Source organism: Chenopodium quinoa, unplaced genomic scaffold (genome assembly GCF_001683475.1).
Source record: "Chenopodium quinoa cultivar QQ74 unplaced genomic scaffold, ASM168347v1, whole genome shotgun sequence".
NCBI classification, from domain to species: Eukaryota; Viridiplantae; Streptophyta; class Magnoliopsida; order Caryophyllales; family Amaranthaceae; genus Chenopodium; species Chenopodium quinoa.
Window position 1 is genome coordinate 3,111,780 of NW_018743204.1, and position 23,874 is coordinate 3,135,653.

At 33.1% G+C, this 23,874-nt stretch overlaps 1 protein-coding gene across 2 annotated transcripts; it reads right to left on the reverse strand.

Moving 5' to 3' along the window:
- Positions 1-4,789: 4,789 nt before the first annotated feature.
- LOC110733912 (trihelix transcription factor GT-3b-like) lies at positions 4,790-9,264 on the reverse strand. Of its 2 annotated transcripts, XR_002513710.1 has the most exons (3): positions 8,243-9,264; positions 7,019-7,734; positions 4,790-5,541 (listed from the first exon to the last, which is right to left on the reverse strand). XR_002513710.1 is itself a non-coding variant. In XM_021913988.1 (2 exons), exons 1-2 carry the CDS (start codon positions 8,552-8,554, stop codon positions 7,141-7,143), a joined length of 906 nt encoding a protein of 301 aa, XP_021769680.1. In that variant the 5' UTR covers positions 8,555-9,264; the 3' UTR covers positions 6,846-7,140. The 2 variants fall into 2 exon arrangements, 1 of the variants encoding a protein (XP_021769680.1); XM_021913988.1 differs by lacking the exon at positions 4,790-5,541 and having other exon boundaries at positions 6,846-7,734.
- Between the last annotated feature and the right edge of the window lie 14,610 nt (positions 9,265-23,874).

The window sequence follows — 23,874 nt, forward strand, 5'->3', positions numbered from 1 at the left end:
TTTTTAGGGTCTCAAAGTAGTCAAAGGTATATGTTGATTATACAATGATAATCAAACACTAGTCAAACAATCTGGCAAAGTTTAGGGAAGTTAGTTTATGACTAGTCAAGTCGGCGGTTTGTCAGGTAAGGATCCCATAAAAGTCTCACAATTAAAAACTAAATATGCAGGATTCTAATATTATTATGTAAAATATTAGGTATGATTGTACATTAATTCAAGATTAAAGGTAAGAGTGTAAGACCAACATTATCAAGGCTTGAAAAAGGGGTGTGTCGTGAAATACAATTTGGTAATATCATTATAACTCTCTCTATCTAAGTCATCTTCGTTATCTTCGTTTGATAACATTGTTCAATATTGACTTGTTTACAGATTAATAATAACTGATACACGTAGTAGTTGTACACATAATATAATTACTAACATAAGTGTTATTATCCTAACATACATGATTACAAAACAGTGAAACACTTATACAGTTATACAGTTACATCTTACGGATCACATTATAGACATATTTTTATAGGTAAGAAGAAATCATTCTATCAAATTAGAATCTCGCACACATCAACAAACCCAACCCAAGTTAAACATCCTCATAGACATTAGCGCAAGTCTTTTATTACTAAGCATATGTAGTGTACTGTCAAACAATTAAGCTATTAGACTCGATCTTAGACATAACAAAGTCAGATATTAACAAATTCCTTACATACCTCCTACTATAGACAGCTTCTACTAAAAGTTAGCTGGATGAAATTCCCATAATAGCCTTTACGTGCTAGTTACTACTCTGCTTTGGCTGCTACTAGTAATTGATGAATGGCATACTCCCTCTTTTGACAGACATTACAGATAAAGAAAAAGTCATACTCATATTACATATATAATCTCATAATAAATTGAAACAATATTACCACTTTTGCAAAAGTGTTGGAATGTATTCCCCCTTTCATTTTATTTGCCGGCCTCTATTAGTTATTTTTTATGAGAATTATTTGAATCATATAAACTAGGTACGTAAATTGAGATGAGAAAATTGAGAATTATTTGAATCATATATAAAGTATGTAAATTGAGACGAAAAAAGTACATTATAACAATAAAGTAGGTTAATGTTATCTTTCAAATTCGTTCTCGGTATAAATACTTCACGTCTTTGAAACTTCATCATATGTACAAGGTAATTTATCCTTACAGAAAGCATAATTATTTCTTTTGATCTTTGTTTAAATTGGATGAATAAGGACCACGTGGCTTCTACTTTTGTGTAGGCAATAAGGTTATCTGATTATCTCATTTGATTTTTGCTTCCTCATCTTATACTCTTAAATTTTCAATGTTTACCACAAACAAATTTGAATTATGTTCAGACACGTGGTATCATTCAATCTACTCTAATAAATTAATCTAGGGTTTGAGCGTCAATATGCAGAAACTCTTAGCTTGTTGAAAGATGCATCTACCATAAGTCAAGACGGTGTGTAACACAGGTCAGATTCGGGCGTTATTGGAGCAAAGATCTGTGAACCGGGTGGGTTCCCTAAAATACAAAAGTATTATCTTATATATAATCTTCGATAAAAATTAAGTTATCATCTTATGCACCTGACCTCCTCTGTTTCTTTTCAGTTATAAAACTTTTCATTTCACGCTAAGTAAATAATAATAATAATAATAATAATAATAATAATAATAATAATAATAATAATAATAATAATAATAATAATAATAATAATAATAATAATAATAATAATAATAATAATAATAATAATAATAATAATAATAATAATAATAATAATAATAATAATAATAATAATATGAAAGCATGAATGGACAAGAATTTAACAAAATCTCACATAAATATGTTTTTCTTAACTATAAATCACTAAAGTCACTCAAAGTGAAATATGTGAATAATGTAAACGTCAAAATGTTACAAATAGAAAGAAAGAAACGGAGGAAGTACGATATAAACTTGACTTGTCAATCACCTAATTCGTAATGTATATCTATGCAAAATGAAGTGAATACATTATTGATATTAGCATTTAGCAAGTATAATGTGCTTTATGTATCAACTAGGTTAGGTCTCGTGCCATGCACGGTAATCTTAAATAATTTTTCTTAAATTAAAACTACCTTTAATTAAAAAAAACATAAATTTATCTATAATATTATAATGAATTTATATGAAAGAGCCTCTTAGTCAGATAGGTATTTAAATAGCATTTGACTATATCTATATATTTTTGTATATTTCACCAACAAATTGTATTTTTTTTTTCTTATTAACCAAATGAATTTCTTAAAATTATGTAATACGTATTTAATCCGTAAATAGATTTCTATTTTATTTTTTTTTTAAAGTAAATTGGTGTTGTAATAAACGTAGTACATTACACTCAATATGTCATTTAAGAATCCGATTTTTTTTCCTTAAATTTATACTCCGTAATTGTTAATATATTTTGTGGAAGGATATATCAAATCTTTAATTTTAAGTAATTTTTAATATTCATATTATTTTCTTGGAACTTCTCATACACTGTATTATATAAAAATATTCAAATATAATTGTCTAGGATACATCAAATCTTTTATTTATGTATAAATTTGTTATACTTTATTTTTGTTTAAGATTTGTTTCCTATATGTATTTTTTTTTAAAAAAAAAAAAACTAAAGGACACACCAGAAAATGACACGTGTCATTACTGGTGTGTCTTTTAGTATATAGTTATTGATTAAAAGAAGAAAAAGTGATTTATGAATAATACTTCGTCTTTAGGAAAGATGAGCACGTAATATGATGGATTATACAAAGTATAGTTTATTGTAAAAGGTGAGTCAATTATTACGTTCGCCTAAAAATATTACGGAGTATGTACTCGTACTCTCTTATGAATAATAAAGTACAGATTTCTAGATGACGACACGGTCAAGCCGTGTGAATTGACACGCTTATATACTACTAGAAAAAGGAATAATCCAAAGGACAGGAAGTTTTTACTTGCACATCAAGAAGTTGAAGTGAACAGCCAAACTAATTAAGTAACATGGTTGTGTAATCTTGTGTAAAAAATTCTAGTGCAATCGAAAGTTTTATTCATTTCATGCTCCTTTTGAACTTTTCGTATAATCTTAATTTTTAATTCTATACTATATATTGATCATATTGTACGTGTGTATCATGTATATTGTGCACCACGAGATAATACGGAGTATGTTACTAAATGCATCTAGTTGTATACTTGTGATATTATCGCATGATGATGAAGTTGTTTACACTAATTGGTGTAGGCGTTTAGTGAAAAAAAAATTATAATACAAGTTAGCTAGCTAGGATACAGATGCAAAAAATATTGACGAAGAGTGAAAATAAATAAATAAAAACAAAAAAACGCAAGTTTACGTGGTTTTAGTAACAATGTTAAGCTCCCTTCAAAAAAACAAAAAACAAAAAAAGTAACAATGTAAGCTACGTGCCGAGTAGGCAAAAACCCTGTGAGAGCAAACATATCCAAGACATTTTATAACAACACTTGAATTAAATCTCATATTTCAATACACGATTCTTCTTTAATTATTGGGATTGCCCTGTGCCCTTAGCTAACTAACTTACGATTAAGTGAGAGTTCCTCCTAAATTAAACGGCATATTTATTTCACTCTTATGACACATACTTGACAATTTGACATGATGTATTATTAAGATCTAATACTTCCCTGTATATATAAATGAGCATATATAAATCAGTAGTGAATATATAACATAATTACAAAAACTAGCAGATGGATGAAAAATATGATAACCAACTAGCTTGCATGATCTGCGTGCAATCATAAAATGATAGGCAATTAGTCATCATTTGCATTACCTTCATAATAATGCAAGCTTGATCATAGATCCTTTTTGAGACGGCCTTCAACCTTTTTATTTTGAAATAGATAGATTATTTATTAGAAAGAAAATACACGAACATTTAGATAGATATCAGAGCAAATTGAGAGCTCAATAAGAACTAATCGTGTCAATGAGCTAGGTGAGAACAAGCTCAGTAACAATGCTAATAGGTGAGAACATGATCAATGAGCTTGTTCCTTTACTAGTGGGAAAACTTAAGGGTTAAGTCAAAACTTTGCTAAAACTCAACGCGTGAGCTTGGTACAGATGAATTAATTTAAAATCTAAAAAGGTTAAATTCTTACAAACACAACTGCGCTCGTAGTTTGCAACTGTCAGAGATTCCATACTATTTGTAGTCGATATGTTAGAGCACTAGGAAATCTCTTGTTTACTCCTATTTGAGTAATTTTTTGTTAGTATTTAATCTTTAATTTTGTTGAAATTTGACCATTTCATTCATATATAATAAATTAAGAACTTTATTCAAAAAAAAAAAAAAAAAAATTAAGAACTATGGACCCCTAGCTTGATATAGATTTTGTACATACACATAGGAAGCATTGTCGAGAATTCTAATAACTCAAAAACTTACTTCAAATTACCAAATGAGTTATGACTTATTGCTATTAGAATTAGACTAGATCATGTTAAACCATATATCCCTAAATCAAATCACACGAAAACTTAACATTTTGCTCATTTATTATAAAATACTAAATATCTTAAGTTGAGCATTAATTGAAAAATATATATACTTCGTATTAAATTACATATTTACTCATAAGATAATTGAACAAATACTTGATGATGTATGTTCTTATTATACATTAGTGTAAAAATATGATGGATTATATTTAAATTTAATTTGACCAATATATTAACCAGAACACCTTAAACATCTTACTTTAGATGAAAAGAGCATGCAATGCTCTTAATATTATTAGAGAGTAAACATCCATCTTTAGAATGTTTCAACAATCATACATACGCACTATATAACACATGAAAATTCTACAATGTCATTCTTTAAAAAAGGCACCACAATATAATGACATGGCCCGTATTTAGTATTTTGATTTTCATTTTGAATTATTTTTAATGTCTATAATGTATTAAAAATGTATTTATATTATGTATTCTTTTTGATACGTCTATTTTTTTGAGAAATACGTACTACTAATTATAAATTATGAAAATTTATTTTTATAATATTAATAAATTTTCGAAAATATACTTATAATTAAAAATCAGGATCACGGACTTGCTGCCAGAGAAGAAGAACGACGGTAAAAAAAAACATTGCCTGAAAACCGCCAGAAAACTGAACAAATCCTTCCCAAGAAACTCGCCTGAAACCTTCCTGAAATTGACCAAAACCGATCCTAAAATCGTCGCCAAACAGTCCAAGAACTGCCACGCCGGAAAGCCTATGATGTCGCCTGGAAACCGCACCAGAAACGCACCCCAAAACTAATCAAGAAACCCACCAAGAAAGACCCCTAAAAAAGCACCAAATTGCACCAAAAACGCACCCAAAATACACTTGAAACCGCTTGAAAATTCGCCAGAACCTTGAGCCGCCGCCGTGAACCTTCACCGGACCTACGTCCACCAGAAAAGTCGCCGGAACCTAATTGCCCAGGAGAGAGATCATTAAAAAAAATTACCTATACACGATGATGAACACAATTGAAGAAAAATAAACATTTGATTTTTAGAATTTTAATTCTATTTTACTTTGTGGAAATGATTTTTTAAAAAACTATAATTATGTATTTTGTATAAAAATACATAAATTTACAATTACACATATATGTATGGTATATTTAGGCTTTTAAAAACTAATTCAAAATTGACCAATTATAACATTACACACATCATTATGTTATGGTGTCATTTTTTAAAAAATGACATAGTAGACCTCCCCATAACAAAAGTATATGCATCATATTAAAAATAAATAAATAAATAAAATGACAATATGCTACAACTATAATCTAGCTTTAATGCTTTCTTTTTTCCTTAATTAGCTTTAATATTTGTGTTAAACCAATTGTGAAAGAAAAGCTAAAGGATGGTATGGATGGAGCATTTTACAAGTCCTGCCCGTGTATGTCTATTATTTTCGGTTTATAAGTAAATTTTATTATCAATAATAAAATACACTCAGCTAACCTAGTAAAGCTTGTAATTATTTCGCAATTTTATAATAAGTACAAACTATTTTCTAAATGATAGATTAGAATGTGAATTGTATGTAGTAATACTTTTTTTAAGGTAAAGAGAAGGACCCTAACAATACCAACTTCAACTTTTATTGTTTTATTTAGTTCAGTATTTACAGGTTAAACACTTTAAAAGTAAGGGGCCAAGGAAGAGTAAGAGATTCCCAAGCCATCCTCAAAGTGCCTCTAGTGAATATCGATTGAACCCTCGGCTTTAAGGGTAGAAAATGATACTTATATTATTATGTAGTGGCGCAACTAATGCATCAAATTTGTGTTAATTTCCTTTATTGCCATAATGTAAGTTCACACACACATGAAAATCTCCACTCTCCAATAAATAACATGCCAATTCTGTATACCAGTCCATATATCCACATGCATACACTATAAATCAAGGAGCTGAGTATGAACTCTATTACTCTATGATAAAATTTGTTAAGCTAGTATAAACATCAGACATACATGCATGCACACACTATATAATATGAAAATCTTCAATATAGCAAAACGCTACCAAAACCACCGAATTCATCGATTATTTGAACTTATTAAAGCAATAGTTTAATATTTACATTACTTTCATCATAATGGCTACTTAGCTAATAATTGATAATTACGTACCCTAAATATTTGTTAGGGGCCGGGATTAGTACCCAATGAAATAAAAAGTACTCAAGTCTCAAGTAGACTAGTAGAGACAAATGAATTGAATTGCAATATAATTAAGAAAATTCATATCATATAAATAAATATGAAATTTAAACATTTAGCTAGCTAGCTCAACTTAGCTATTTTCCTCCCAGTAGAACTACCTAAGTAAAATAAACGACTTGAAAAACTAAAAGAAAGAAATTTCTTGTGAAAATTGAGAAAACTAACCTGTTATTGCATGATCTAGCTAAGCTACAACATTTGAAGAAGAATAAAACCATGCAAATTTGAGTACATTTACATGAGCACAATTCACAAGCTTGTTCACGAGTTGTTCACGAGCGTATCAGTTAATCTTCTCTTCGGAGCTTATTTAAAAGAGTAGTAATAAGAGCATCCCTCTTTTCAGCCCTAGCTTCCTCCCTCATTTTCCTCTGCTCTTCTCTCTCTCTCCACCTCCTCTCCATTACCAACCTCTCATTCTCCAATGCCTCCATTCTCTGCCTCCACTCCATCTCCGCCCTCCTCCTCTCCTCCTCCCTCTCCTCGTACGCCTCCCTCCATTGCACCTCCATTTGCAACTGCTGCTTCATAAAATCCTCCAACATCTCCTTCACCGCGTTAATACTATTATTAGTATTCGTAATTATACTACTAACATTAGCACCAACACCACCACTACTAGCCATTGTTTTCGCCTTCTTGCTCGCTTTCTTCTTAAGACCGCCTTTTTCTCCGTCTGTATCTTCATCCTCCTCCTCCTCCGATGTCATGCCTTGGCCTTGAGCTAGCTTGTTCTTCTTCGTTGTCGTAGACGATGTGCCTGGTCCGCCTTCTTCCTCCGCCCACAGCATCCTCTGCATCCTCGCCGTAAAAATCGCTTGCATCTCGTTGTAGAATGGGAATTGTTGCCTCATCACCTCCGGTTCCATTGTCTCACACCCCTAAGCTTCCCTCAACAAATATAATTTCAAACAAACTAAAATCAAAATTAATATCCAATAATCCAATCACTTTTAATTTGTTACACTTAATGTCGATCCATACAAATAAGAAAAGTTATTGTAAAACTGTCTCATACTATTTTGAAAAAAAAAAACATTAGTTGTCCTAAATCATGAAAACAGAACGCGTTGTGTTTTTTTTTTTTTTAACAAACAAAGCGCTTTGTGTTTTTTTTTTTTTTTGAACAAACAAAAAAATAATTGTAGGAAGCTAATTAATATAGCTAGCTAGAAAATACTCTCATAATACAATTGTTTATCTAGGTGAAATAGTACGGGTAACTTTAAACTATTGTAGTTTGTATGAGCTCTTATCTCGAGATCATATATACATAAACTATTTTTAATAAAAACTTGATTTGTAATAATATTACCTGAGAACGAACCCGTATTTTACCTAAAAAGGGGTACGATAAGGGAGATCGAAATAGATATAGAAATAGCTAACCTTGTAACGGGTGACGAGGTTTTTCCATTTGCACTTGCACTGCTCAGCGCTACGATTAAAACCTTTTTCTCTCATTTTAGTAGAGATAACTTCCCAGAGAAGCTTGTTCCTTTTAGTTTCCATGAAATTTCGATCTAAATCTGCTCGAATAATTAAGAACTCTTTTGTTTCTTGAACACTCCACTGTGGGAATCTATCCCCTGTATCCACCCCCACCGTACCACTCATTTGTTGTTGTTGCGGCGGCGGCTGCTGATGTTGCTGTTGATGATGATACTGGTGTTGATGATGTTGATGCATATGCCCTTCCATTTACGGAGTACAAACTAAAAACATAAAACAAGAAAAACTATATATTTACATACTTCGTATATAAAATTCGATATTAAAATTCAAATTGGATTGAAAATTTTAAAAGAGGTGATGGTTTAGATTACGATATATTTATATGAAATGGAAAGATATAATTATTGAAGGATCGTATCGGAAAGAAGTTAGTAAAGTGGGAAAAGTAATATAAGTGTGAAAGAATTTAATTAAGAGATTGATGAGATGATATTATTGTGTACGGGTTTGTAAGGAGGGCGATTCATGTTCATAAGAGAGAATATCACAAAGAATTTTGAGAGAGAAGAGAAAGAGGGGAGAGAAAGGTGTTATAAAAAATAGTTGAATGTTTTTAATTTTATTTTTTTTTGGAGTTAATGAATGAATGAATATACTTGTAGATGTCTCTATCAAAGAAGTCTAATTACCTCATCTGTCTACGCGGAATTCTTTCCTTCTCTTTTTTTTATTTTTCTCTCTCCTGAGATATCACCTGTTTTTTTTAGAATATTCTTTTTTTTTATAAAAATAATAAAGTTTAATTTATTTTTTTAAAGGATAGGCATTTACTAGGAGGATATGGAATGTGAGTTCAATTTTTACTTTCTAACTTATTAATTATTTTTGTTTTATAGTTTATTGAATTAAACCCCGTGCAATACACAGTTGCTAAATATTTATAACGACAATAAAATTGATCAAAAATGATGATACATAAAAATTATGAATAGATTCACCAAATATTAAAAAGTATGAAATATTTTTGTAAAATTAGAAATATGCAAAAGAATATAATTTAACACATGTAATATTTATAATGGGTTATTTGATATTTAAGGAAGTTTATTTTAGATTTTGTACAAAATAGAAGTCATAATTTAGGACAATTGTACAAACCTTCATTTTATGTAACAATAAATTTTTAATATATTAAGCTAGTAATTTTGGAGGGAAAACTTTTAATAATATGCTGACAAGTGTCCCTCTAAGTTTCGCCTTTAGTAGTATGTAATTGAGTTGTTTACTTAATTAACTCTTTTTTTTTTTTTGAAAGGTAAGAAAAATTAAACATTACAAAGCCCTCCTCACGAGGGGAATTCCTAATAATGTATCAGAAGAAAGAATAGAAAACAAACTAAAGCTATTACAAACATCAAAATCCATACTACTACATACTAAATGGCCTACATTAGCTATCCAATCCGCTACACGATTTGTCTCTCGATATACGTGCTGGATACTCCAATTGTGAAATTGAGAAAGGAGAGAACGAGTATATTCGATAATATGCTCGATCTGCCAAGGTACTGCCCAAATGCCTTTTATTGACTTGATGACTAATAGGTTATCACCTTCAATTTTAATGTCCTGAATACTGCATTGAAGAGCTAATTGGACTCCTTTATGAAGAGATGTAGCTTCCGCTATAATTACTTTGGCGTTGTCGAGGTTGAACGTCGATGCCTTGATGAGTGTTCCGATGTTGTCTCTGATAATGATTCCCGTTGCTGTTGAGTTGTTACGAACCGACCCGTCGAAGTTGAGCTTGAAGAAGTTGTTGGGAGGCGTCTTCCATGAAATAAGAATGGATGACGGGGATTGACTATGTACATATTACTCGTATTATTTACTTTTTATTAGGACAATGTTTTCCTTTGACTTAACTCATATAGTCATGTACCGTTTTAATATTATTCGCCTGTAACATAAGACTCGGTTTATCTTTTTCTCCCTGCTTAATTAGTTGTGAGACTTGTGACCCAAAAGGTATATGAGTGGTCCATATTATACATTCTCTTTGATTAATGGAGATCCAATTAGAGAGGAGAACTTAGGAAACCAAAGATATATATTCGTATATAGGTAAGAACTAACGTAACCGAAATGAGTACTAGCTTGGCATTTGAGTTACATGATTCTAATTATCATAACAAAAAAAAATAATGTCATAGTAAAATGATTTATGGTAGATTTTGATTTGATTGGATATCTCCACTATCTTGAGTGGTAAAAGAGGATTTATTATGTCTTATGATAGTATCATAAAAGATTCAGTCTTCCACTCTTCTATAATTCTATGTGATGCAACACACTCACTTTATATATGGTGTAACATAATTAATAATAACACCATTAAACATCAGTAACCCCTACTAATGCATATACTATCAAGTAGCATACTAGCTTAGTGATGCTTATTGGTAATTAAGCTTAGTTATGTTTATTTTGATGTACATGCAATTGAAGATATAATTTATTTTATTTATTTAAAGTACTACATATATGCCACAAAAAATGTACTTTATCGGTTCTTCCGTTCTTAATTACTTATATTTATACGGAGTACATCTTCATCTACAACTCCACATCACTACATGGATCCAATTATACTATTAAGTACTTGTATTTAACAATATTAATGTATTTTTTTCTCAAAAAAACAATATTAACGTATTTAAATAATTTTTTCTTTTCCATCTAAGTTTTTTTTTTCAAAAAAAAAAAAAAAAAAAAAAAAGAGAGTTATCAGAGTACTTTTTATACTTTAGTCATATTGACCTTTTAATGTTGTTTTTTATATTTTGACCATAGTTTTTACTCCGTAACAAATATGTCAATATATATATATATATAAAAAAAATGAAATCAATCTAATTATATTTATATCAATAATATTTTCAACTTTTCAATAATTTCACATTGTAATCACTATGTAATGAAATATATTAATGATCAAAAATGCATTTTATAGACTCAAATGTTGCAACAAATTTGTGCCGAGGGATTGGAATAATATTATGATCACACATTTTTCCACTTTTCGAAATGAGACAGTAGTCAAATTTTATATTTTAGACTACAAAACTGTTTGTGATTACAATATTATTAATAAGCATCAAAATATCAATTTAATTATTGATCGAGGATCATTTAATGAGTGATGTTAACACAAACAAAAAAAAACTATTGACGAAAAAATTAGTGCAACTCACTTAAAATATTTCTCTTTTGGATATAATCTTATCTGATATCATTTCAATTAAAAATAGTACTATAATGTCTGATTCGTTTTCTTATGATCTTTGAGGGTCCATCATTTTTACTTTTTAAAGGATTTTCCCATTTGTTCCCATTGCGTTGAGGTGACGTCATGCTTACGTAATAATGATTAATATTTAAAGGAGAAACTATTAAGGGCATATTTGGAAAAATAAATTAATTGATAGGTTTTTTTTTTCGTTGTTTTTTTTGTTTTATTGTTTAATTTATATTGTTTAATTTAAGAAGGATGTAAGTAAAAGGGGAAACTTGCAGCATAAGGAAAGCTAAGCTAAGGTCCGTGTGTATAAAAATCGTTAAGAAGTGTATACATCACAAAAGTCAAGGTCCATCTCCTTCCAGAACGTACGGTTTTTCAGTCTCATCAATTCATCAGTTGCTTCTCTCTTTTTGGATTTTTCTTTTTTTTTTTTCCCTTTTTTTCCTTCTCTTTTTCGAATTTTTTCTAATTCCATGTCTGTTTAGTGACGAATTAAAAAAAAAAAAAAAAACAATATTTAGTGCAATCAAATAAAAATTGGCCATAAGTGGCTCAATTGGTAAGAGTTTTCCTCCTGGTTCCAGGTGATTCTGGGATCGATTCTCATCCCCGCCCTAAGTGGCTCATATGAACCAAAAAAAAAAAAAAAATTGCAAGGGTCAAAAATAAGGATGGCAATAGATCAGAACAGGGTCGGGTCTAACAAGATCCAGGCCAGACCCGCATTATTAGAGCTTAGAGGTGGGCCTAGATCCACAAGGTCTAGCGGGTTTCGGGTCTAAAACAGGTTTTAAATAGTATAATGGGTGTAACTATATTTTTTTTTATCACTTAATTTTTAATATAATAACCATCCTATTACTTGTATGACTATAAATATACATTGAACAATCTTGCTATATAGTGCATATCAAAATTAACTTCATAAAAAAAATACATTGAAAAAAATACTACTAAACGTACGATTGCAAGACAATCGACTTAACGAGAGTAGGAGCTAGGAGTCGTTTGACTTGGAGCCCTTGGAGGTGTGGCAGCAATTGTTTGAAACTAGGTTCTTTAGGTTTTTCTTTTATCTGATTCTTTAGATTAGATAATTTATGACTTATTTAATTTTATTTTTTTTTTTTAAATATCTTCGGGTCTATGAATCGGGTCTGGGTTGAACTTTTGAGACCCAGACCCGACCCAGAGCACTTGGACCTAGATCCATTGGGTCTAAAATTTTAGGACCCAGACCCTAAAATATGATTCGGGTCTAATCGAGTCTGGGTGGGTCCTGGACCCATTGTCATCCCTAGTCAAAATCAAAAGTACATCATTATTTTTATTTTTTGACTTTATAAATTATAATGTACTATATCTTTGTTAATGTGTCCAGCTTATATATATATATATATATATATATATATATATATATATATATATATATATATATATATATTATTTTTCCTAGTAATAAATTTTCGGTTATGTTATATAGCTAGATCATGTACAACAACAGTTCTAATCGTTGGAGCATCTCTTAATTCTTTATCACTTTTTTTTGTTCAAGAAAATGTGTGACAAAGGTAGAGCAAGAATACTACGGAGTAAAAGAGTTTGGGATCTATCGTTATTTTAGATTCCAAGAATTGAAGAAAGAGAGTAAGTGCCTTTTGAGATAGAAATTGTACCCGGGCCGCCTCTTCAACACCACCTTAATCAGCACCACCACTATTTGATCTTTCTCTACCCCACAACTTCCACTTGAAACTGGGATAGTATGAAATAGGGATAATATGCTAATAAATAAACACGAAGAGTATAAACATCATGAGCGCATGAAATACATTTGTACAAAGTATGAAACAATTTGAGTATTTAAACTTATGTGTATACCTAAAGTATGAATTTATGATATAGAATTGTTAAGTCCAAGTGTGAGTATTGTTCTATATTGAAAAAGAAAGCACGAACTTTCAATTTTTAAGCCAAGCGGACTACTCTTCTTATTACCAATTGATTTTAAGATGGAACTTCATTTTAGGATTTGGTAGTGGGCTTCTCTCCCCTGTTACTTCTCATCTATTATAATAAGAATAGTTCAAACTAGTGAAAAATCTTAGGTGAACTTTTTTGTTACCTATTAATTGTATGTAAGGCGCTTAATTTTTGTTTCTCCTATCCCTTAAATTAACTAACTTTTAATTAATATTAAAAACGATAATAGTTTGTAATTGATATAAACTGGCAATTATTATTGAGAAAATTTGTATTTTATCCACCCATAAATAATCCGCTTTTTGAAATACTACCCATAAAACAATTTATTTTGAAATACCACCCAAAAAAGACAAAAAAAAATAATTAGATTTTACTAACATTTACCAATTTTTATTAGAAAAAAAACCGTCTAACGTTTTAAAAGAAAATTAAGGGAGTATCTAATTAACACTTTACAAGCTACTATTATTTGAATAGAGGATGAAAATTTGTTCAGGCTAGTTACTTTCCAATTACGGATCGATAAGTCGTGCACAACAGTCAAAATTTAGGCTGTCAAATAAAATTCAATTGGATACAATAATTTAGGGTGATATAGATCTTATACTGATCCAACTAATAAAGTCTTGAGATTCTTTTGATATAGATTGAGAGCTAACATGTGTTTCACCATTTCGTGTAATTAGAGAAGTTATGTGACACTATTAATAAAAATAAATAAAAAAAATTAAAAAATTAAAAATAAAAAATAAAAAGGTTAATGTGACACATTGACACGCAGGTCGTGCTTTTCTCACGATACATTGCAATATTGCATACACAATATACATGTTAGCTAGACTAATCACTTAACTACTGACATGACTTGAGGGAAGAGATAAGTATTTAATGATCAATGAATTAAATTTGATTAATTTTTTAATCAATTGATTCAACTCATACAAGTCTTACAACATTACAACCATAGTATAAGAAGATTGTTCTGTGAACAATGCGACTATCGGTTTTTGGATGATGAAAGGGTTTTGGTTAATTGTTTTATATAGATAATTCCAATCATTTCATAATAAAATGATATAATAGATATATTATAGATTTTAATATCGGATCCTATGTTACGGAGTATTAAATCCACAATTATTTTTAATATTTAGAAGTAGTACATCTGATTGATTAAATTTTAAATAATAACTATATATAATTTGAGGTAATATTCTAAATTCCCATTTTGAGAGTAAAAGATATACTTATGTGAAGTTTTGCTTAATTCGACTCACTTTTTTACAATGTACAAATAAAGTATACAATTAGAAAAATTATTGATTAAATATTTAAATTGACTATTGTGCACAAACAAATTTGAAACATTAAAAACATTTTAAAGAAAACTGGAGGATGAATGTAACTATTAACTCAGTTCTAACAAATATACAAAGTACTCCGTACTTTATATAAAATACTCCGTAATATACAATGAGTACACGTTATAATTCAATAACTAATGTGTGGCCCGGGCGTTTCACCGTATTGCTACTTTAATTAAACCTTGTGATTATATGTAATTTCATATTTTTGGTATCTTTTTTTTTTTCTCCTTTTATAGTTAGTCCTTGTGATTTGCAATTATACACATTTATTTTCATATTTATAACATGGTTGCTCATTAGCTTAGATGGTTAAATAACCATCTTTCCTTTAAGAGGTTGGTTGTTTGAACCCTTATCCTTGTATTTTTATATGTCGTAATAGTGACGTAGCATAATGATTAACGTTGATTGAGTGGTGACGTGGCATAATGAGAGGTTGAGTAGTTGACATGGCATAAGTAAAAAGGTCTACATAGCATATAGACTTTCTTAGGAACGCCTTTTAATAGATTAGTATAGATTGATGATATTTTTTTGTTTATTTTTTTTCTTTTTTGGAGCATAATTGGAGGAAGGAAGCCCTAATGTATACGTCTCAACTCTCGACATATTAAGCTTCTTTAAACACTCTTCTAATAATATAGGAGTGCCAGCTATTGATAAGATGGAGTAGATGTAAACAAAGAATTAAAAGTCAACTCATCTCAGGTGAATCAATACACTATTACTCTATTAATTTGTTTGTTTTTATTATTTGTCTTCATTATTCTATCATCAACATTTTGGTTTTTTTTTTTATTTTTTTTCATTTTTTTGTAGGGGTCGATTAATTTGTTGCTTATTTTTTAGAACTACTTTTCTGTGCGTGCCTACCATTTTTAAGAAAAAAAAAAGGTTAGATGATCATCAATAGAATGACTTTTCCTTATGATTGAGAAAATTCTCTAATACGTACAATTGTTTTTATTCTTATACATATATTTCTTCTATAGAATGTCGTCTATTGTATACTCCAACTCTCTAAATATACCCAAGTTTCTGTATGAAATATCTTATACGGAGTATATATATATTCATTAGTTGTTATGACATGTCATACTAATAAAAATATTATTTGCCTTTATTTGTATAAAAATTATCCATTTTGTTTATTTACACAATTATGCCGTAATATAATTGATCTTTTAGCATGGACTATAATAAATAATTAAATATAATAATTACTCCGTAGTTTAATTACACCAAAAATGAATATATTTGGGGAAAAGCATGGGGGTCCAACTATAAACAAAGAAAAAATAATTTTGTGGGCATATTTTTTTATAACTCATGATACTGTATATAATACGACACACAATGAGTATTGTATACAACTCCGTAGACAGTAGTATACTGGTTTGAATGTATGATGATAATGATGAGATGGAGTACGGGAAAAGATAGAGATTACAATTAGATTAAGCATCGACATTCGACATTCGACATTATATATGTGGCATGTCCCACCTCACGTGTGAACGCCTAACTTGCCCATCCACGTGTCCATCATGCAGGCGGCGAGCTAGATTCCCTGCTGTGCAAGAATGTGGGCCCCAACATTCAGTAGTTCACACCTGACACCTCATTCTTCCTACGTATACGGTATACCGTATGTTATACGGTCATACCACTATTCCCATCCTATCACTTTAACAATTCATCACATTTTTAACCCTTTAATTAATTTAAGGATATACAGAGTAGATTTAGTTGAAACTACTCCCTCTCTACGGCGCTGATCTAGGAATTTATGGATGGTCGGTCACTGTATCATTGGGTGTAAATTGCATCCGGGTATATATAAGAATCAATCTAGCTCTTTAATTTGATATCATTCAAAATTAGATATAAATCTGAAATTAATATGTACCGCTTTTTATGTAAAGGGAAAAAAGGGAACGCCCAATAATACACAAATACGCGACAAAAAGAATATAGAGTTATAAGAAACCGAAAAAACACATAGTGTAATCTAATAGATTAAACAATCTGAATTTGTCTAATCCGTAGATAATTTACAATTTTACATCAGATTAAACAATCCAATTTATAATTAAATTATATGTTTTCCGAAAATAATTACTCTTAAATGGAATATTAACATCATTTTTTCGTAAAAAAAATTATAACTTCATTTAAAAAAAATAAAAATAAATAAATAAATAAATAAAAATTTGATGGTGTGTCCTATGACCCACCATGCCCCAATGCTCCGCCAATGCCTCTATATCTAAATGTTTTTCTTTTTTTGACGGAAATTTTCCCAATAAATTAATCAAAACAGGAAGAATATTTAGAGATATAAGAAGTGTATATGAAGTTTTCTTTTATTATTATTATTATTTATTTATTTTTTTATAAAAAAAATGCATATTGATTAATATAATTAATCTTAGATTTAACTTTATTTTTAACTATATTTTGTAGTACTGTACTACTTATATACTTGTATTTTTGCATTAGAAATCCACCTTAAGTAGCTTAGATTCGGGGTATTTAATATTTTATATTTTGGTATAAAAACTGTCATATATAGATTAGAGAAGTGGTGTACATTAGCATCTACTAAACGAGAATTTAACACCTAATGACATTGAATAATTTGGATTCTAGCACGGTAATGATCTCTGAAGTTCTTCAAGACAAGTTTGCTTAGGTCATTATTTATTTTATTCAAGATTTTCCTTTGTCAACGAATGACAACGAAATATGTACGACTAGTTTGAAGAATTTGAGTATTTGACATTGTAATATGTAATTTGTTAGTTGGGAAATAAGTAACCAAAAGTCCAAAATCCACTCTGTTGTATTCTGGCTTTATTTGAAGTGGATGGTAGATTACTACTTTATTTGTATTTGCTAAAAATTTACTGGCACTCAAACTTAAATATTTACTTTCTCACTCCAAAGTTATCATGCAGTATGTCTAAGTTATGTTGTAATTATAAGCTAAACTAACAATAATGTAACAAATAAATCCGAACAAAGAGTAATAAGCTAGTTGATAATTAGTAGTAATTGTGTAAGGTACATGCAAATGTAGGGTATATTAACTAACTAGAGGTGTTAATTTAGGTGACTAGGTCGAATTTAATTTTAAATCATGCTAAATTGTTACGCCCATCTAAATTATAATCTAGATCGAATTACTTTCCAATCAGACGATTCACTTTTTTACATCACTAAGGTTAGACAAATAAATCCGAACAATGATAGTATGATAAGCTTATTACTGTAGTAAACATGCGGGTTAGGTTTGGCATATGCCTGGCTGTCTGCCTTGATATTCAGGTATCATCTTCAACACGAGACAAATTAAAGACGTCGGCGGACGCGGAAATCTGTTTGCCAATACCATATCATTGGATAAAAAATAATTGCACCAGTTTGGAACTCTGTTCAAGTAATATTTCGTTCTGGATTTATTAGTCCTTCGATTTGTGCCATATTCTACCGACATGTATTCACATGCATAATTTATTGTCAACTGCACTACTCATTCAGATTATTCAGTCATTCAGTCTAATTTTACATTAAAGAGAAAAATTAATCCACTACACAACACCAACAACAACAACAACAAAAACAAAAACCAAAAAACTTTTATACTATTCACATCATAATATACGTAGGATTATCTTTGATTAATTTTGTTAGTTACCCTTTTTACCAGCTCCAGAATAATTGATTCAGTCAAAACTTGACATACATGTATGCCAATGCACTAGTTGACGTCAAATATATATATTTTTTTAATAACGTCAAATATATAAATAAATAGGAAATAAATATTAGTAAAAGTTGATATTATAAAACTTTATATTAATACCTATTCAACAACATATTTCATAATAAATTTTGTGTTGAATACATCACCTAAAAACTAAAGTTAAAGTTAGTATATGAAAAGAGTATATGAAAAGAGTATGTGTGGAGATATAGAAAGTCTGTCGAATTGAAGCTGAAGCAAATCAACTACAATAATGTCATGTAAGTAGGGGTACATAGTTAGAGGTGTAAAAACCAACCTAGCCTGAAAATCATCTGTTTTAAATTGTAACCAACTTGATTTGACTCGAGAAATTCAGGACCCAAATTAAATCTGATCTATTACCGATCTGAATTCAACCCAAATCCGAACTTGATTTGATATGAACTTAACTTGACACCGATTTGACCCAACCTAAATCCAACCTGACACTGATTTGACCCGGCTTGAACTCAAACCGACACCAGTTTGACCGGACTTGATCTCAGTCCGACCCAAAATTAACCCAACAAATACCTGATTCAATTTGATCTGTTTTGACCTGACCTGATATCAACCCGACTTGATTTTAACCCAGTATAATTTCAAACAAACATATTTTTAAACCCAACCTATTATTGACCTTCCTATTTTTTTTACTTACACATATATGATTCATGTAGTTGTTTGTTTCATTAGTCGTTAAGAACTTTTTTTTTTACTGAAACATAACCCGACCATATGAGGTTATTATCAATCAATTGGTCATTAGTTCATTACTTATCGTCTTACTTATATAGCTATGGTAAGTCGTCAATAATTTGATTTTAATTTGGCTTAAAGATAAAACTGATACAAAAACTAATCTATTGAAAAGACTAATAAGTGTTAATGACATGATATAAAATGACACATAAATGACCTAATAATGGCTCAATAATAAGGTAGTAATTCAGTAATAATTACTCAAGTTTAATTAATGACCTTATTTGAATATTGAATTTGGTCAACCCGGCCCAAATTCATCCAAACCCGAAAACGATTTGAATAGGAATTAATCCAATACTGAATGAACCTTATCCTAATCAAACTTAACCAAACTTAACCTAACCAAAATCAGCCAAATTGGAACAACCTGTCCCAAAGTCATCTATCCCGAAATTGACACAGTTAAACCCATTTTGAACCCGATACAAATTAATCCGAACCGATTATAATATATCTGAAGTTTACCTGACCCAAACACAACCCTAACTCGACAAATCTTGACCCAAAATTGGTTCGGTCCGAAATTAACTCGATTGAAAACGAGGCGTGTTTAAAGGGTAACCTTGACACCCGAACAAACTCGACCCATCATGGGTTAACCCAGATTTTAATTAGTTATCCGAATTAACACCCTCATAAACGATTTTTTGCAACTATGCTAAGGGTTATGGTAGTTTTTATATAAGCATAATCTTTCAAGGTCATATATATTCAGATTTATAAGTGATATTTGTTTGGGGTTAAAAACCCTATGCCACGTGGCCCAATAGCAAGCTGACACGTGGCAGTCCTTGAAAGGCCCAATGGGATCCAATCGGATGCTGACACGTGGCATTATAACCCTAATGGGGGAGCAGATCTTCATCTGCTATAAATAGAGGAAATTCCTCATTTATTACACATTCACAAATATACACAAATACAAACACAAAAAATCGAGCAATATTAATTGCGGAATCTCTCTGAATCAGAGAGAAAAACCCATTTACTTTCCGCACTTTTCTACATCCGGAGACATACTAACTTGATCGTCGGAGGCGAAACTCCATCCAGCCGGAGTTTCGTGGTTTAGCAGGTACAGACGGTCGGCGTGCATTCCCAGAATTGTAACTCTCCCGAGGGACTCCAAAAACCTCTTTGGCGCCGTCTGTGGGGAGAGTACTTCTGAGATGGCATCCGACACTGGCCGGTGAGGGAAGACGGCCTTTGGCCGAGCCTGAGGTCAATACGGACCTGGATAGTGGTGATGACTATGAGGTCGACACCTATGTGGCCCCAGACGGGTCACTTCGATCAAGGCGCACCCGTTCCAAAGAAATAAGGGAACGGGGCCAAGACAAAGCTGGTCCCAACAACCTAGCCGGCAAGCCTGTTGGGCAACTCCAGGCGGCGGAAGGCACAACCCCCATCACCAGAGACGAGCTCATGAAATTCATGACGAGTTTCAAGGGGGAAATCAAGGACATAATCAAGAAGTCAACTGGCTCAAACAAGGGTCAGTCGGCAAAGAAGCCTTCTCCCTCTAGGAAGAAGCAACTCAAAGACCGGTGCCTACTCATCACCCTAAACCAAAGGGGACGGATGGGCCCCTGATCGACCTCTCCAAACGTCGTTTCCCTGAATCAGGGCAAAGGAAGGCCATCCGGCAAGTTCAGCTGGATGGGTCAAAAAAGACTTACTCAGACGCCCGGATGTTCATCCAGGAGAAGAGAAGTCAACACATGTCTGAGTCGGCCTCAACGTCGACTTACCTAGACAGTTTCTGAAATACTTCACTAAAGCATTCGGAGACAAACCAAGGGAGTCAGTCACGCGACATGTCCGCACGTACCGGCCCTCATATCATCCAGCCGGTTCCGTATGTGCCCCAACAACCATACATGCCATATGGATCACCATACATGCATCCGGCTCTCTTCGGGAGTCCGGCAGGACAGCAGGTCTAGCCTATGGACTGGCAGCTCCGGCTGCTAAACCTTGGGGAACAGCCTTCGGCTTTCTCCAGGGAAATAACCGAGGCGGTCCAACCGGCCAAGGTTAAGAACGTGTTGGTCGGTACCTACGACGGTACCACCAACCCGGAAGACCACCTAATGGCTTACACCAACCTCATGTACCTACAGGGGTTGGAAGATGTCGTCTGGTGCAGATGCTTCCCGGCAACATTGAAGGGCATAGCCCAGCGATGGTTTGGCAACCTGCAAGCTGGGTGCATCAACAATTTTAAGACGCTTGCATACATGTTCGCGTCCAACTTCTCCATGAACATCCGTGCCAAAAAGACAAGTCTCGACCTATTTAGCAGGGAGACAAGGAGGGACTACAGTCCTATGTCAGGCGGTTCAATCTGATGAGAATTCAGATTCAGGGGCTGTCTGACGAAGTTGCATACACAGACTTCTTCAAGGGTCTGAAGGACGGGTCAACTTTCAAGTTCGACCTGGTCCGCAAGAGGGTTGCCACCCTCCAAGAGGCGCTGATGGAAGCCGAAGCCTATATATAAGCGACGGAGCTCTATGCCATCAAGCACTCGTCGGAGCCTAGACGGCCTAACAAGAGAGAGAGCCGGCCTGCCCAGCCGGCCAAAAAAGAAGAGGGCAAGAAAAGAAAAGAAAACTGGGTAGCGGATCGCACTGGTCAGCCGTCCTAGAAGAAACAGAGAAAGTTGGAACCGTACGTCCCCAAGTATGAGTTCAACAAGGACGGCTCCTCCATCCTCATGGAGATTAAAGACCGGTTAACAATTGAAAAACCGACAGCAATAAAGAGCCATATCAAGAACCGTGACAAGAGTAAGTACTATCACTTCCTTGAGGATGTTGGCCATGACACCAATGGTTGTTATAGCCTCAGGCGACTATTGGACCGTCTGGCTGATGAGAGGGCTTTGAAATCCTACCTGCTGAAGTCTAAAGGTAACCCTAAAACCAACAATGGACAACCGTCGAAGAAGCTGGCTGTGAGCTCTGACACTGATGAAGAGCACATCTTCACCATAGCAGGCGGCTTCGCGAGCGGTGGTCCTACCATCAGGGGTACCAAGGATAACATCTGGAAACTATCCAACCCAGAGGATGAGGGCCAGGCGTCGAAAGACACCTTCCCTGAGGTTTTCATCTCTGAAAAGGATCGGGGTATGGTCAGGCGGCCCCATGATGACCCAATTGTCATCGAATGCAAGGTTGCCAACCAACGAGTGGGTCGGATCCTCAACGATACCGGGAGCTCGTCTGACCTGATCAGTTATTAGTGCTTGGCAAAGCTCAAGTACAAGCCTAGCAGTATGCACAAGGCTTCTCACCCCCTAGTCGGCTTTGAGGGAGGAGTAGTGCATCCGGTGGGGAGGATTGACCTACCCATCCGGCTAGGAGAGAAAGGGGAAGGACGACACATGGTCGTCAAGTTTTTGGTGGTCGAGGAATTGACCGCCTACAATCTTAATCTGGGTCGTCCAACCCTCAACAAATCCAAGGCAGTCATCATCCCATCCCTCATGCTAGATCAAGTTTGAGAGGGATGACGGGTCAGTGGGTTCCCTGAACGGGGACTTGAAGACGGCTAGGGAGTGCTACCTCTCAGACGTCAAGCCGACCGCTATTGCAGTCGGCCATAACGAGGAGCCCATTGACCTTGATGACAAGGAAGCGGCGCCTGCTCCCAAAGCAGCCGGCAAAAAGAGAAAGGCGGACCATCTGGTGGCCGCCAAAAAAGAGAAGCAATAGCAATCACTGATCGGGGAACGATCAGAGGATCTCCGTCCCCAGCCGGCTGGTGATACTATTGATATCATTCCAGACGACAGCCATCCGGAAAGAACCGTAAAAGTGTTGGACAGTTGCTTTTGCAAAGTTAGGTGTAGACTTGCACCAACTGCTGAAAGAATTCAAAGACATCTTTGCCTTTGAAGTGGAAGAGATGTCAGGCGTCAGCCCGGATCTTGCTGCCCACAAACTTGCCGTGGATCCAAAAAAGAAGCCGGTTAGGCATAAGAAAAAGAACAACGGCGAGAAAAGATCTCAGGAGGCAGCTGCCGAGGTCAAGAAGCTACTGGATGCCGGGTTCATTCGTCAATGCTACTACCCGGATTTAGTAGCCAATGTCGTCCTCGTCAAAAAGCCGAATGGGACCTGGCGGATGTGTGTTGATTACACAGATCTGAACAAGGCATGTGCGAAGGATAGCTATCCACTTCCAAAGATCGACAGTCTAATCGACTCTACTGCCGGTCATGCTTTGATGAGCGTCATGGATGCCTACTCAGGCTTCCATCAGATACCCTTGTGGAAAAAAGATCAAGAGAAGACGACATTCGTCACTGATCAAGGGTTGTTCTGTTATACGGTGATGCCGTTTGGGT